General features: G+C 38.5%; 1 protein-coding gene across 1 annotated transcript in view; it reads right to left on the bottom strand.

Annotated features, from left to right (window-relative positions):
* Positions 1-14,164, bottom strand: part of WDR64 (WD repeat domain 64) — a 149,502-nt gene extending 135,338 nt beyond the window's left edge. The window contains exons 1-2 of the mRNA XM_060010641.1: positions 14,020-14,164; positions 7,757-7,887 (exon numbers count right to left, since the gene is read on the bottom strand). Of these exons, the coding sequence (XP_059866624.1) occupies positions 7,757-7,887; positions 14,020-14,164 (276 nt within the window). The remainder of the gene's footprint in view (positions 1-7,756; positions 7,888-14,019) is intronic.
* Between the last annotated feature and the right edge of the window lie 251 nt (positions 14,165-14,415).

The raw sequence follows: 14,415 nt of genomic DNA, 5'->3' as shown, positions 1-14,415 counted from the left end.
ACTTTATCTTTTTTGTGCATGTATCGATTATAGATTTTTGGTTTGTGGTTAGCCAAACCACATGAGGTTTACATGTAGCAATCTATATATCCAGATAGCTAGACAGATATGTTATTATTTTAAGTTATTGATCTCTTAAGTTTGAACACATTTTAACAACCCTGCATTTTTACTCCCCCTCCCAAGTTTACTGCTTTTGGCATCCTATTTTACATACTTTTGTTTTGAGTATCACTTAATTACTTATTGTGTATAGAGATGATTTTACTATTTTTGTCTTTTAACCTTTCTGTTACCTTTATAAGTGGTTGATCTAGTACTTTTGCTGCATATTTGCCTTTTCCAATGAGATTTTTCCTTTTGTAATTTTCATATTCCTAGTTGTGCCCTTTCCTTTCTACTTAGAGAAGTCCCTTTAATATTCCTTGTAAAGCTGGTTTTGTGGTACTGAAAGTTTTTAGCTATTGCTTGTCTTTTTTCTCACCTTCAAAGCTGAATAATAGCCTTGCTGGGTAGAGTATTCTTGTTTGTAGGTTTTTCCCTTCATCACTTTAAATATGTTGTGTCATTCCCTTCTGGCCTGCAGAGCTTCTGCTGAAAAGTCAGCTGATAGCCTCCTGGGAGTGGCCTTGTGGGTAACTTTTTGCTTTTCCTTTGCTGCTTTTAATATTCTCTCTTAATCTTTAATTTTTGCCATTTTAATTACAGTGTGTTTTGGTGTGGTCCTCTTTGGGTTGATCCTGTTTGGGACTCTCTATGCTTCCTAGACCTGGATGTCTGTTTCCTTCCCCAGGTTAGGAACGTTTTCAGCTATTATGTCTTCACATATGTTCTCTGCCCATTTCTCTCTTCTCCTTTTGGGACCCCAATAATGCAAATGTTAGTATACTTGATGTCTCAGAAGTCTCTTAAACTGTTATTTTTTTTAATTCTTTTTTCTTTTTCCCTTTCTGCTTGAATGATTTCTACTACTCTTTCAGTTTGCTGAACATTCCTCTGTATCATCTACTCTACTGTTGATACCTTTTAGTGTATTTTTAATTCTAATTGCTGTGTTTTTCATCTCTATTTTGTCCTTTGTATATTCTAACTCTTTGTTAAACTTCTCACTCTGTTCATCCAATGTTCTCCCAAGTTCTTTGATTATCATTGTGATCATTACCTTGAACTTTTTTGTTTGTTTGTTTGCGGTACGCGGGCCTCTCACTGTTGTGGCCTCTCCCATTGCAGAACACAGGCTCTGAACGTGCAGCCTCAGCAGCCATGGCTCACGGGTCCAGCCGCTCCATGGCATGTGGGATCTTCCCGGACCAGGGCACGAACCCGTGTCCCCTTGCATCGGCAGGCGGACTCTCAACCACTGCACCACCAGGGAAGCCCTACCTTGAACTTTTTATTGGATATATTATTTCCACTTCACTTAGTTCTTCTCAGATTTTATCTTGTTCCTTTGTCTGGAACATATTCCTCTGTTGCCTCATTTTGCTCTGTTTTTATTTCTATGTATTTTGTAGGTTGGTTATATTTCCCAGTTTTGGAGAAGTGGACTTATGTAGGAAATATCCTATGAGGACCAATAGCACATTCCTCTCTGATCATCAGAGTATATGCTCCAGGGGTACCCTCTATGTGGGTGGCATGGGTCATTCTGTTGTGACAGGCTGTCTACTGTGGCTGGCTCCCAGTGCAGTTGGTTGCCAGGCCCTGCCTTGTGTAGAGGCTGCCAGCTGCTGGTGGGTGGCTGGGTCCTCTCTGGCTGGCTGTAAGGACTTAGTGGTCCTGGGGTTGGCATTCACCTACTTGTGGGTTGGGCTGTGGCCCAGGGGGTCCCAGGCTTGGTGTCTGCCCACTGGTGGGTGAGATTCGGCCCTGGGTCTAGTGCTGACCCATTGGTTGACAGAGCTGGGTCCTGGGGTCTCTGGCTGAGAGGCCTGGGGCTCCCAGAGTTTGTGTTCACCCACTGGTGGGTGAGGCTGGGTCCGATGGCTGGCTGTGGGGTCCCAGGGGTCCTGGGGCGAGTGCTATCCAACTGGTGGGTGAGACCATGTCTTGGGCCCTCTGATGAGAGGGACTGAGTCCTGGGGCAGCTGACATCTCAGGGGGTCTTATGGCAGCTGACCTGCTGGTGGGTGGGGCTGGGTCCCTTCCCAGCTAGCTGCTTGGCCTGGGGCATCCCAGGACTGGTGCCAACCGACTGGTGGACAGGACAGGTCCTGCTGATAAGCTAGAGGAAGGATTCCAAAATGGCACTTGTTAGCACTAGTGTCTTCATTATGGTATGAAATCCCAAAACTGTCTGCTGCCCATGTGTATGTCCCCTCAGTGAGTCCCAGCTGCAACTTGCCTCTCTGGGAGGCTCTCCCAAATCAGCAAGTGGTTATGACCCATGCTCTTTTCACATTACTGCTTCTGTCCAGGGTCCCATAGTGTGTGAGATTTTACGTGTGTCCTTTATGAGTGGAGTCTTTATTTCCCACAGTCCTCTGGCTCTCCTGAAAGTAAGCCCCACTGACCTTCAAAGGCAAATATTCTGGGGGCTCATCATCCTGGTGAAGGACCCCTGGATGGGGTGTTCACTGTGGGGTTTGGACCCCTTGCTCCTTGGGAGAACCTCTGCAATTATGATTATTCTCCCACTTCTGGGTCACCTGCCCAGGGGTATGGGTTTTGACTATCCCATGACTCCACTCCTCCTATCCATCTTGTTGTTTCTTCTTTATATCTTTAGTTGTAGAAGATTTTTTCTGCTAGTCTTCAGCAAAAGACATCAGTAGCTTCTCTTTAAATAGTTGTAATTTTGGTGTGCACATCGAATGAGGTAAGCTCAGAACCTTCCTACTCTGCTATTTTGGCCAATCCCTGAGGAATTCTATTAAATCTATAAGTTAATTTGCGGGCCATTTTTTTCTTTACAAATTGAGTCTCCCAATTATTTTCCAGATTTTCTCTTATTCCTTCAGTAAAATGTCATAACCTTATACATTCCTTAATAGATTTATCCCATAATATTTTCTGCTATTTGTTTCTCTTGCAAATGAATCTTTTTTTCCTGTTAGCTTTATGTGTGTGTTGTAAGTGTTATTGCTGACATTTATGAAAGTTACTGATTCTTGCATGTTTATCTTCATTGAATTCTCTTGAACTTTCATCTTACTTCTAATAGCTAACAATGTGATTCTCTTGTATATGCCTAGTAGACTTCATACACAAATAATGACAATTTTGTATTTTTTCATAGATTATTACATATCACTTTTTTTTCTTTACTTACAACCTCCAATAAAATGTTGAAGACTAGTGGTGATAATAGGCATCCTTTTCTTGTTCTTAACTTTAATGGGAGTGTTTCTAGTATTTCACTATTAAATATGATCCTTGATTAAATATATTCCTATTAAGTATCTCTGGTGAACACATCCTAATGTGACTCCTCACCACACACATACAATGAGTCACACCTTTGTATCATCTCCATCCCTTGAGTATGCATAGAACCTGTGACTTGCTTTTAACCAAAAGAATAAAGCAAATGAAATGGGCTGTTTCTCTCATAATTATATTATTTAAGACTGTCTTCATGGACTACGGAGATAGAGATTCTACTGCCAGCCTTGAGGAAGCAAATTTGTGAACTGTCTATGTAGAGGGCTATGTGGCAGAGAACTACAGACAGCCTCTAGGACATGAGGGCATCTTCCAGTCTCCAGTTTCCAGCCAATAAAGAGATGAGTCCTTCAGTCATACAAAAACAAGTAACTGAATTCTGCCAACTCTCTGAATTAGCTTGGAAACAGATTTTCCTCTAGTCAAGCCTCTAAATGAGAATACCTTGATTGCAGCCTTGTGAGACCCTGAGAAGAGGACCCAGTTAAGCTGTGCCCAGACTCCTGATCTATGGCACTTGTGAAATAATAAGTGTTTCTTCTTTTTATTCTCTATTTTTTAAATTGAAGTATAGTTGATTTACAATGTTGTGCTAATTTCTGCTGTACAGCAAAGTGACTCAGTTTTACACATATATACTTTTTTTTAATATTCTTTTCCATTATGTTTTATTGGAGAAGATTGGGTGTAGTTCCCCATGCTATACAGTAGGACCTCGTTGTCCATCTATTCTAAATGTAATAGTTTGCATCTACTAACCCCAAACTCCCAGTCCTTCCCTCCCCTCCCCGCTCCCCCTTGGCAACCACAAGTCTGTTCTCTATGTCTGTGAGTCTGTTTCTGTTTCGTAGATAGGTTCATTTGTGCCATATTTTAGATTCCACATATAAGTGATATCATATGGTATTTGTCTTTCCCTTTCTGACTTACTTCACTTAGTATGATAATCTCTACTTGCATTCATGTTGCTGCAAATGGCATTGTTTCATTCTTTTTTATGGTTGAGTAGTATTCCATTGTACACATATACACCACATCTTCTTTATCCGTTTATCTGCTGATGGGCATTTAGGTTGTTTCCATGTCTTGGCTATTGTGAATAGTGTTGCTATGAACATAGGGGTGGGTATAATTTTATCTGGGTATATTCCCAGGAGTGGGATTTCTGGATCATATGGTGGTTCTATTTTTAGTTTTTTGAGAAACCTCCATACTGTTTTCCACAGTGGCTACACTAACTTACATTCCTACCAACATTGTAGGAGGGTTCCCTTTTCTCCACACCCTCTCCGACATTTGTTATTTATAGATTTTTTAAGCGATGGCCATTCTGACCAGTGTAAGGTGGTATCTCGTAGTTTTGATTTGCATTTCTCTAATAACTAATGATGTTGAACAACTTTTCATGTGCTTACTGGCCACCTGTATGTCTTCTTTGGAGAAATATCTATTTGTTGTTGTTGAGTTGTATGAACTGTATATTTTGGAGATTAAGCCCTTGTTGGTTGCATCTTTTGCATATATTTTCTCCCATTCCATAGGTTGTCTTTTCTTTTTTTTTTTTTATGGTTTCCTTCACTGTGCAAAAGCTTGTTAGTGTGATTAGGTCTCATTTGTTTACTTTTGATTTTATTTATATTTCCTTGGGAGATAGACCTAAGAAATTGTTAGTACAATTTATGTCAGAGAATATATTGCCTATCCTCTCTTCTAGGAGTTTTATGGTTTCATGTCTTATGTTTAAGTCTTTAAGCCATAGTTTATTTTTGTGCATGGTATGAGGGTGTGTTCTAACTTTGTTGATTTATATGCAGGTGTCCAACTTTCAAGCACCACTCGCTGAAGAGACTGTCTTTTTCATATTGTACATTCTTGCCTCCTTTGTCAAAGATTAACTGACCATGGGTGTGTGGGTTTATTTCTGGGCTCTCCATTCTGTTCCATTGATTTGTATGTCTGTTTTTGTGCCAACACCACACTGTTTTGATTACTGTAGCTTTGTAGTATTGTCTGAAGTCTGGAAGAGTTATGCCTCCCACAATTTTTCCCCCCCCTCAGGACTGCTTTGGCAATTCTGGGGCCTTTGTGGTTTCATATAAGGTTTAATATTATTTGCTCTAGTTCTGTGAAAAATGTCATGGTAATTTGATAGGGATTACATTAAATCTGTAGATTGCTTTGGGCAGTATTGCCATTTTAACAATATTAATTCTTCCAATCCAAGGGCATGGGATATCTTTCCACTTTGAATCATCTTTAATTTCCTTTATTAATGTTTTATAGTTCTCAGTGTCTTTCACCTGAAAGACTTTCACCAAGTCTTTCACCTCCTTGATCAGGTTTATTCCCAGGTATTTAATTAATTAATTTATTTTTTGGTGCAATTTTAAAAGGTATTATTTTTTTACATTCCCTTTCTGATCTTTCATTGTTAGTGTAAAGAGATGCAACCAATTTCTGAATGTTAATCTTGTATCCTGCTACTTTGCTGAATTCATTTATTAGATCTAGTAGTTTTTGTGTGGAGTCCTTAGGACTTTCTTTATATAGTATCATGTCATCTGCATATAGTAACAATTTTTACCTCCTCTCTTCCAATTTGGATACATTCCATTTCTTTTTCTTGTATGATTGCTGTGGCAAGGACTTCCAATACTATGTTGAATGGAAGTGGTGAGAGTGGGCGTTCTTGTCTTGTTCCAGATTTTAGTGGGAAGGTTTCAGCTTTCCATCATTGAGTATTATATTGGCTATGGGTTTGTCATAAATGGCTTTTATTATGTTGAGATATGTTTCCTCTATACCCACTTTGGTAAGAATTTCTATCATGAATGGATGTTGAATTTTGTCAAATGCTTTCTTGAAGTTGCTAAATTTAGATAAAAGGAAATCCTGCTGTTTACAACAGCATGGCTGGACCTTGAGGATAATATGCTAAGTGAAATAAGTCAGATGCAGAGAATCATGGTGTGTGATCAGCTTGTGCTCAATTCCCTGATTAGCTGATGTCTTGGAATCTCAATTTTCAGTTTTCTGGTTCTAACCAGTCTGGGGGCTACATGCTGGAGGCATAATGATGCAGGTAACTTCTGGTTAACTTACAGTTAACCTGGTGGGGGTTTTAGTATCTTCAGAACAACTTAGGAATGTGCTTCAGACTTATCTTTACCTTTGAAACAGAACTAGGAGTCTTTGTGACTGAGTTATTATGTTTAACTGTTTAAGTTACAGCCATAACTGCTTAAGTATGGCTACTCTCCTGCCTGAATCTCCTATCTTTGTTTCTGCATTCTTTGCTTCCCCAAACATTAACTGCTAAGGCCTATTCTTTGTTCTACATGGAGGGCCTAGGAGGTCATGGTGTATTTTTACAGCTGCTTTTCCCAATCAACAATTAGCAGGGACACAGAGGATTCTGTCACCGGGAAGGTCCCACAGGGTCTTTCTCAGTTTCAATGTGGGAATTACATGTTCTTTAAAGGCTTAATAAAAACATTTTTTGTTTGCAATTTTCTTCCCAAAATTAATTGATGAATTTGTTTGTCTGCTTGGTTTTGGGGATTTGAGCTATCACTTATTATTGGTTTATAATTTTATTATATTGGAATTTATTGAAATGTTACTTTTAGCTTTCCCCATGGTCAATTTTGTGATGGCCCTGTATATAGTTGAGATGTATCTTTTCTATATCTTGGATTCAAAGTTCTATTTATACATATTTACCAGCTCCTTAAATGTGATAGTCAAATCCATTAAATCCTTGCTTTTTCTTTTGCCTACTATATCTACTGATTTTTCAGAGAGAGCCAGATAATTTAAAAATCATTTTGATTACTCTGTATGCAGTGTGCAATTTTTTCAATTGTAAGTTACCTCAAATCCTTTTAGATTTAGAAACAAATCTATAGAATGTAGTCTTCTGTGAGTTTAAATGAGGACTGGAGGCTTTCCCTCCCCTTTTCCATAGTTCATAGATTACTTTGCAACCAAACGTGCTTCTATATGTTCTTCCAACAACACCAGAGTGATATCTAAGGAGTCAATGCTGTACCAATCAGAAAATGACTCAGGAAACATTAGTTGGTCAACCTCAGCCTTTTTCTTCCCTTAAAAATATGGATACACTGAAATTTGTATAAACTGCCACTACTGAAAAAGAATACCTCATTTAGAATGTAATGAAGGTCAAACATCTGTCTGCCTTACTCTCTTTTAATTATGGGCAGTGCCATACCTTTATGGGTATAGGCATTTAAATGTGCCACACACACACTGTGGGTTTAACCCCTATGGGAGCAACACTTTAATTATTTTTGCTGAACAAAGAAAAATAATACCTGGATTTCATATTACAAACATGAAAAATGACTACCTCACACCAGTCTATAGATGCATCAGGGTTGTTGCAGAGTTTCCTGTAAAAGCATTTCACATCTTGATTCTTCACTTCTGGACCAAAGAATTCCTGTACGGTCGCATAAAACTTGTCATAATCAATTGCATCTGCATTGTAACAAAATACAAGAACATTGTCATAAAATTCAAAGAAATATATTGCATTTTTCAGCTGCTTTTTTCCCATTTTCTAATCTATTTCAACCTATAAAAACCATATTCTTCTAAAGTTTAAAGATCTTTTCATGGGAACGTAACTAGGCTCTTGGCTAGAATATTACTTAGAAGAAAATATTTTACTTTGGTGTTTAGTATCTCCTCCATAGATTTTGTCTCAATTATTTTAGGCATTTTGTTCAGGAATACAAAGATAAGAAAGTGAATTACTTCTTTCCTATTGGGAAAAAGTTTTACTAACAGGAGTGTTTGCTAGAGCTAATCTTGAGTGGAAGATAGAAGTGAGCAAAGAGCAATTTTTTTTGTTGTTTTTTTTTTCTTGCCAAAATTTTATTATTTTATTTTTTACATGATATCTTTAATTCATCTCAGCATAGTTTTACATATGATGTAAAGTAAGGGTGTTTCATTTTGGATTTTCTAAGAAACAGACCCCAAGACAGATGCAGAATTGCAAGAGATTTATTGGGGGGAAACTCCTATGAAAAAGGAAGAATGGGAGCAGGAGTAAATGATGAGAGACTTCAGATCATAATAGAGTTCTGATACATATTAAGGGAAAGATAGGTGAATTCATTCAACCCATGAAAGACAGGTCTCCATACCAGTTTTCAACAGGACTCCCAAAGATCCTGAGCCTTCACTTGCCCCTCACTCCCTCTTAGGTCTCAGCAAAGGTATTGTTACTGGAAGTGGTGTGGTAAGAACATACCTGCAGGTTCCTTGGTTCCTAGGATTCTCCTGACCCTACACCCTTGTAATTCATCATTTTCCACACTTCATCTAGATCCTTTTAATGCAGAGCCCATTCAATAATGTTCTTCGTATCTACCGTCATTGTTTGGGTACCTTCCATCTTTCTCTTTACCATTTGCAGTTGTACTGTAATCTTTGAAAGGCTCCAATCTCTTTTGCACTATCTCTTCTAAAATCTCTCCCCTTGAAATAATTTTTATTAATGTCAAATTTCCTAAAGCTTTGGATAATATCCGACTTTGCCTGACTTTTTATCACTAGCTGCCATGCTGCCATATGCTAGACAGAGTAAAAAAAATCTGGACTCTAGCTTTGTCAATTATTGATTTTTGTGAGCCACACTAGTAACTTAATATCTCTGACTTTCCACTTTCCCATCTATTATATGGGCAAAATTAAAATCACTACAAAGAACAATTGTTGATTGATTCTTTGACACTGTAAACAGACATGCACACAAACCACACCATTGACTGAATATTGATTTTGAAAAATTTTGTGATTCACTGGGGTATAGCTATTAAGTCTCAGGACCAGAAGGAGTTAGACACAAATATGCATTAAGCAACTGTTATGTGTCAGAACTGAGCTAGACAGTGGTCTTAGAATGGAAAACTAGATAGACAAGACCCCTTCCTCTGTAGTTTACATTCTAGTGGGAGAAACAGAAAATCAACAAGTGAACAAAATATTTACAGATTGTGACAAGCAAGACTAATTACTAGAGATAAATCCAATCCAACGTTTGGATTAGTGGTTATCTGTGTAAAAGAGCATGAGAGAACATTCTGGAATGATAGAAATGTTCCCTGTCTTGATCTGGTTGGTAACTACAGGTATGTTTACATATGTCCAAATTTATCAAGTTATACACTTAAGATTAGTGCTCTTTCTGTGCTTTACTGTATGTAGGCCATACCTTAGTAACAACTTGAGAATCATTAAGTATAGAGTGAGATAAGTGCTCAAAAGGAAACCAATAGGGAGCTGTGATAGAACTATCTAGTGGCTGGTGTGTGGGGGTGGACCCGAGAGAATCCCTTTCTAAGGACAGGTAAAAATAAATAAACCTGAGACCTGATAAGCAAAAGGAGTCAGCCATGTGCAAAGGTAGACAAGAGGATTTTAGGCAAAGGCTGACAAACACAAAGACACTGAGGCAGGAAAGTGCTTGGTGCATTCTGGGAAGGTCAGTGACATGAAGTATAGTGAGGACTGGGGAAAGTACCATGAGGTGAGATCAGAGAGGAAGGAGGGCCAAGCTAGAGTTAGAAGTTTGTATTTTATTCTAAGCATAATGGTGAGATATCACTAGAGAGTTTGAAAGACACTGGTGGCTGTGAGGAGATAAGAGTGAAAGCTATAAAATCACTGAGGGGCTCGTGCATTTAACCCGGGTTTCAAATGTGGAGGCTTAGGCCAGGATGATACTGAGGGTGATGGTACCTGAGCTGCCATGGAAGTCTCATTTATGCCTGCTTTCTCAACTTATTATTATTATTTTTAGGCCACGCTCTGCCACATGTGGGATATTAGTTCCCTAACCAGGGATCAAACCCATGCCCCCTGCATTGGGAGCATGGAGTCTTAACCACTGGACCACCAGGGAAGTCCCTCAACTTAATTATTAATAACACCCCTTTCACTCTTGAAAGTGTCATCAACTGGATGATAAGTGGTATAGGCATCAAAGAGATAGCACTGAGATGGTGAGATATGGTTGGAAGTAGAATTGCAAGACTTGCTAATAGCTTGGAAGTTGTTGGGGACAAAGTTGTGATTGAAGGACAGGCTGGGTTCTATTGTAATGGTTGCCATTCGGAGTGTTTGCCCTCCCTCTCTCACAGGGCTATTTGACAATGTCTGCAGACATTTTTTGATTGTTACAACTAGGGATGGGGTGCTACTGACATCTGGTGGGTAGAGGCCAGAGATGCCACTAAACATTCTGCAATGCACAGGATAGCCTGCCCCACCCCCGGCCTCACACACATACACATATACAGAACAAAGAATTATCCAGCCCCAAATGTCAATGGTGTCAAGGTTGAGAAACCCTGTTCTAGAATGACACTCAGGTTTCTAATTTCAAAACTCAGCAGATGTTGGTGCTATTTACCAAAACAGGGGCAAATGAATAAGGACCATAATTCTGGGGGAAAACAAACCATTCAATCTTGGTCATATTAAGTTTGATATTCATATGAGAGATCCAAATAGCTTAGCTGTTTTAAATTCATACCAACTAGTACAAGATAGGTGTCTCGTTCTAAATGCCACTGGATGAGGATGATAAGACTTTCCTTTCCTGGGATGATTTTAATCCTATTGGGTAATTGACAAGAAGATTTAAGAACAATATTGTACAGATGAAATCCTGCAACGTACTTGGTATCATTTTTGAGGTAAACAACTATTCTATTAGAAATGTTCTCTCTAGTTCTTAGCTTCCTGCCTATGGTGAGAGGTAGACATTATTGTCCTGTATTTATAAGGGAATATGAATGTATGCCAGTATTAGCAGTCTGATCAAAGTTCAGATTACATTTCTCCCTTCTCAGCCTTTCAGTTTAGTCCCTGTCATAAAGGTAATTTATCTAGCAGTACTTAGTTTTGATCAAATCTAATATATATACATATACATATAAACTATACTATAGTACATTATAGTATAATTATAATATAAAATATTATAAAACATATATCTATATGTCTATAATATATATATACGTTCTCTCTCTCTAAATATATATATATGTATGTGTGTGTGTGTATACAAACATATATACTACAGAAGAAGGAAATTTTCAGTGTGGCTTTGTAATTGCAAGCTTGTAAATGTAAGCAAGGTTAACTTGTTAATTTAGCACACCTTTAAGGCATACTTCCTGGCTTCAGAGCCTGGGCTAACCCTGGGGTTAAAAAACCTTCAAAACACTCACAGTTCAATGCAGGAAAGAATGGGCAGGTATTTAATACTCACATGTATATAAATTTCTGCAGCTTAAGATTAGTAGATATATTCCTTGTGATGTCAATAAAATGTGTCAAAAGTTCTAAGGATGGCTTTGCTTAGGGAAAGTTTGGAAGTTTTTATGAAGAAGTGATATTTGATTTGGGTCTTGAAAAATGAGCAAGAGCTTATAGGCACAAAAATGGGAGGAAATGCACTACACATTGCAGGGATGACACGTGGAAAATCAGAGTTGTTAAGAGTTTGCCATGCTTGGAAATGCTGAGAGATTCATGTTAGGGCAGAGGTGCATGAAGGGAACTTCCAGGAGCTGAAGCTGGAAAGGTAGGTTAAGGGATGACTGTGAATAGACCTGGATGCCAAGTTAATGTATATGGAATTTAAGGGTGAGCTAATAAGCCAGGAATGTGGCAATTCAAAACAGATTTTTAAAGGAAAATCTCCCTGCAGAAGTATACAGAAAGGAATAACTCTTGGCAAGAAGACCATTATATCAAGAGGCTGCTATAATAACCCAAGAGTGAAATACCAAAAAATAGTCAAAATTTATACCAAGACACCTGACTTAGGAGACTAGGTAGATGATGTCTCTGCTAGAAGACTGAGAGACAACACAGGCAAAGCTCAAGGAAAAAAGAGGCAAAGGAAGAATTACAAGAGGAAAAAGTAAGAAGAGAGTGGTGTGATGAGAGACACTCAAGGAGAACATTTCTAGAAACAGTGGCAGCTAACTGTTAATGTAGTAAAATGGCCAAGTAAGCTGGAAAATATAAACAAGTTATTGAATTTGGCAGGTGAATACCTAGGTAAAAAGCATTTTTTCAGCAAAGTGATGAGGGAAGCCAGACTTGAGTTGATTGAAAACAAAGTGGTGACACTATGGGGAAATTTAGTGGAGAAGCAAAGGAAAGACATACAGCTTAAAAGGAAAAGAAAGTCAAGGTCAGGACCATGGTTATAATTTTAGTTTTAATTTTAGTTTTAGAATTTTAGTTTTAGAAGACAAAGCCAGTGGAAAAGGAGGTTTTGCAGTTGTTGCAGCAAGGTGATAGCTCTGGAGGGGAAGAGGGCTGGAAGAAAGTGGAAGAAAGGACAGGTGCTGCTTCAGGTAATTTGGAAGTGGAAGAAAGGGAATTTGAGAGAATTCTTGCCTTTTGGCTTTGCTTTCACTTATGATGTTGGAAGCTTGACTGAATGGAGGTGAGTTCCTGTAGAGGATTCAGAAAAAGTGGCAAGGGTTTGGAAAATCAGTTATACAGAGAGTTAAAACAAACTGACTAGGGAAAAATGAAAGCTTATTGAGTAGTTTAGAAAGCCCAGCCAAATTCTCTGTCATCTAACAAAAGCATATCTGAAAGGTCTGAATCAGCTGTAACACTTAGGAATTGAATGACTTGAGAGATGATTTAACCGTACCTCTCATTTTTTAACAAATAAAATGGGGATATAGCAATAATAGTAGTAGTTGTCTATTAGAATTGTTATGAGAAGTAATTAAATTATATTTATTAAAGTGACTTGTAAATTCTTAAATGCTATTCAAATAATACCATTTTGGGTTTGAACACCCAAAGTCAACAGTTTCACTTATTCATGACTATACAACCTGGCATATTAAAAGGCTGGCCATGCTGACCCTTTAGCAGTTATGTGGGCCCTGCTTCTTTCCTCACAACAGCAGGATTTGTTCTGTTAGCCTTTTATTCTGCTGTTAAGCCTTGCTATTCACTGCTGTCCTCAATGCTCTGAAGCTACACACTACACCACTCCCCTTCAACCTTGACCATGGAGCTGTACTTTCAGTTCTGTGTTGGTATCTGCTGCTAATGATCCTGGCAGACAATTGTTCATTGTTTCCCTTACCTTCTCATGCTTGAAATTATTCTAGCTTAAAGATGCGGGGAGAGACCCAGAGAGTGAATCATGGTAAGGTAGAAAACTTTGCCTTACTTATAAAAGTCTTTATGATCTTGTGATATTGTTAAGTAAAGAGATGGCAGGTGGCTCATGTGGCTTGCTAATGGTCACTATGCACTACTGAGAGTCCCAGGGCAATCAGTGAGCCATCAAATGGTAGATCCCACAGAAGAACGCTTAAATGTCATTTAATCCAACCCCCTAATTTTATACTTGAGTCAACTAACATTCAGAAAAATGAAAAGAGCTTCCTTAAGTCCACTTAGCTATTCAAGGACAGATTCAGAACGAGGACTTGAGGCCCCCCATTCAATGTCTTTGCTATTAAGCTATGTTGCTTCTCCATGATGGCTTAAAACTTTTCCCAGGTCTAATCAACGGACCCAACTGGACTGCCCTGTGATCACTGATCTTACCTTCTTTCTGGATAAAAAAGCCAGCTCTTTCATCTCTTTTCTGGGCTGCTATACGTTCAACCAATTTTTCAAACCCTCCCAAGGCTGTCCTGAAATTGCTAACCTGAAGTGCAAGGTTGAAATGTTTTTCTTCCCTGATATCCATAGGGACATAGGGAATCTTTTATTTCTGTCCAGAAATAACAATGTAAATTGCCAACTTAGAAAACTTTCCAGTTGTTACAATGTCTCCCTGTTACCTCAATTTTTGCCCTAGGTCTCATTCCTTTGATCTTAAAATCCCATACTGTGGGTAGGAATAAGAGTTGCTGCCACTAGGATGTTAGCAGGGAGAAACACTGACTTTGGTCTAATGCATTTCATACAGGCAAACATTTCAGTAAAAATCCTGACCTC

This window comes from Delphinus delphis, chromosome 1 (genome assembly GCF_949987515.2).
Source record: "Delphinus delphis chromosome 1, mDelDel1.2, whole genome shotgun sequence".
NCBI lineage: Eukaryota > Metazoa > Chordata > Mammalia > Artiodactyla > Delphinidae > Delphinus > Delphinus delphis.
This window is presented reverse-complemented; position numbering and strand designations above follow the sequence as displayed.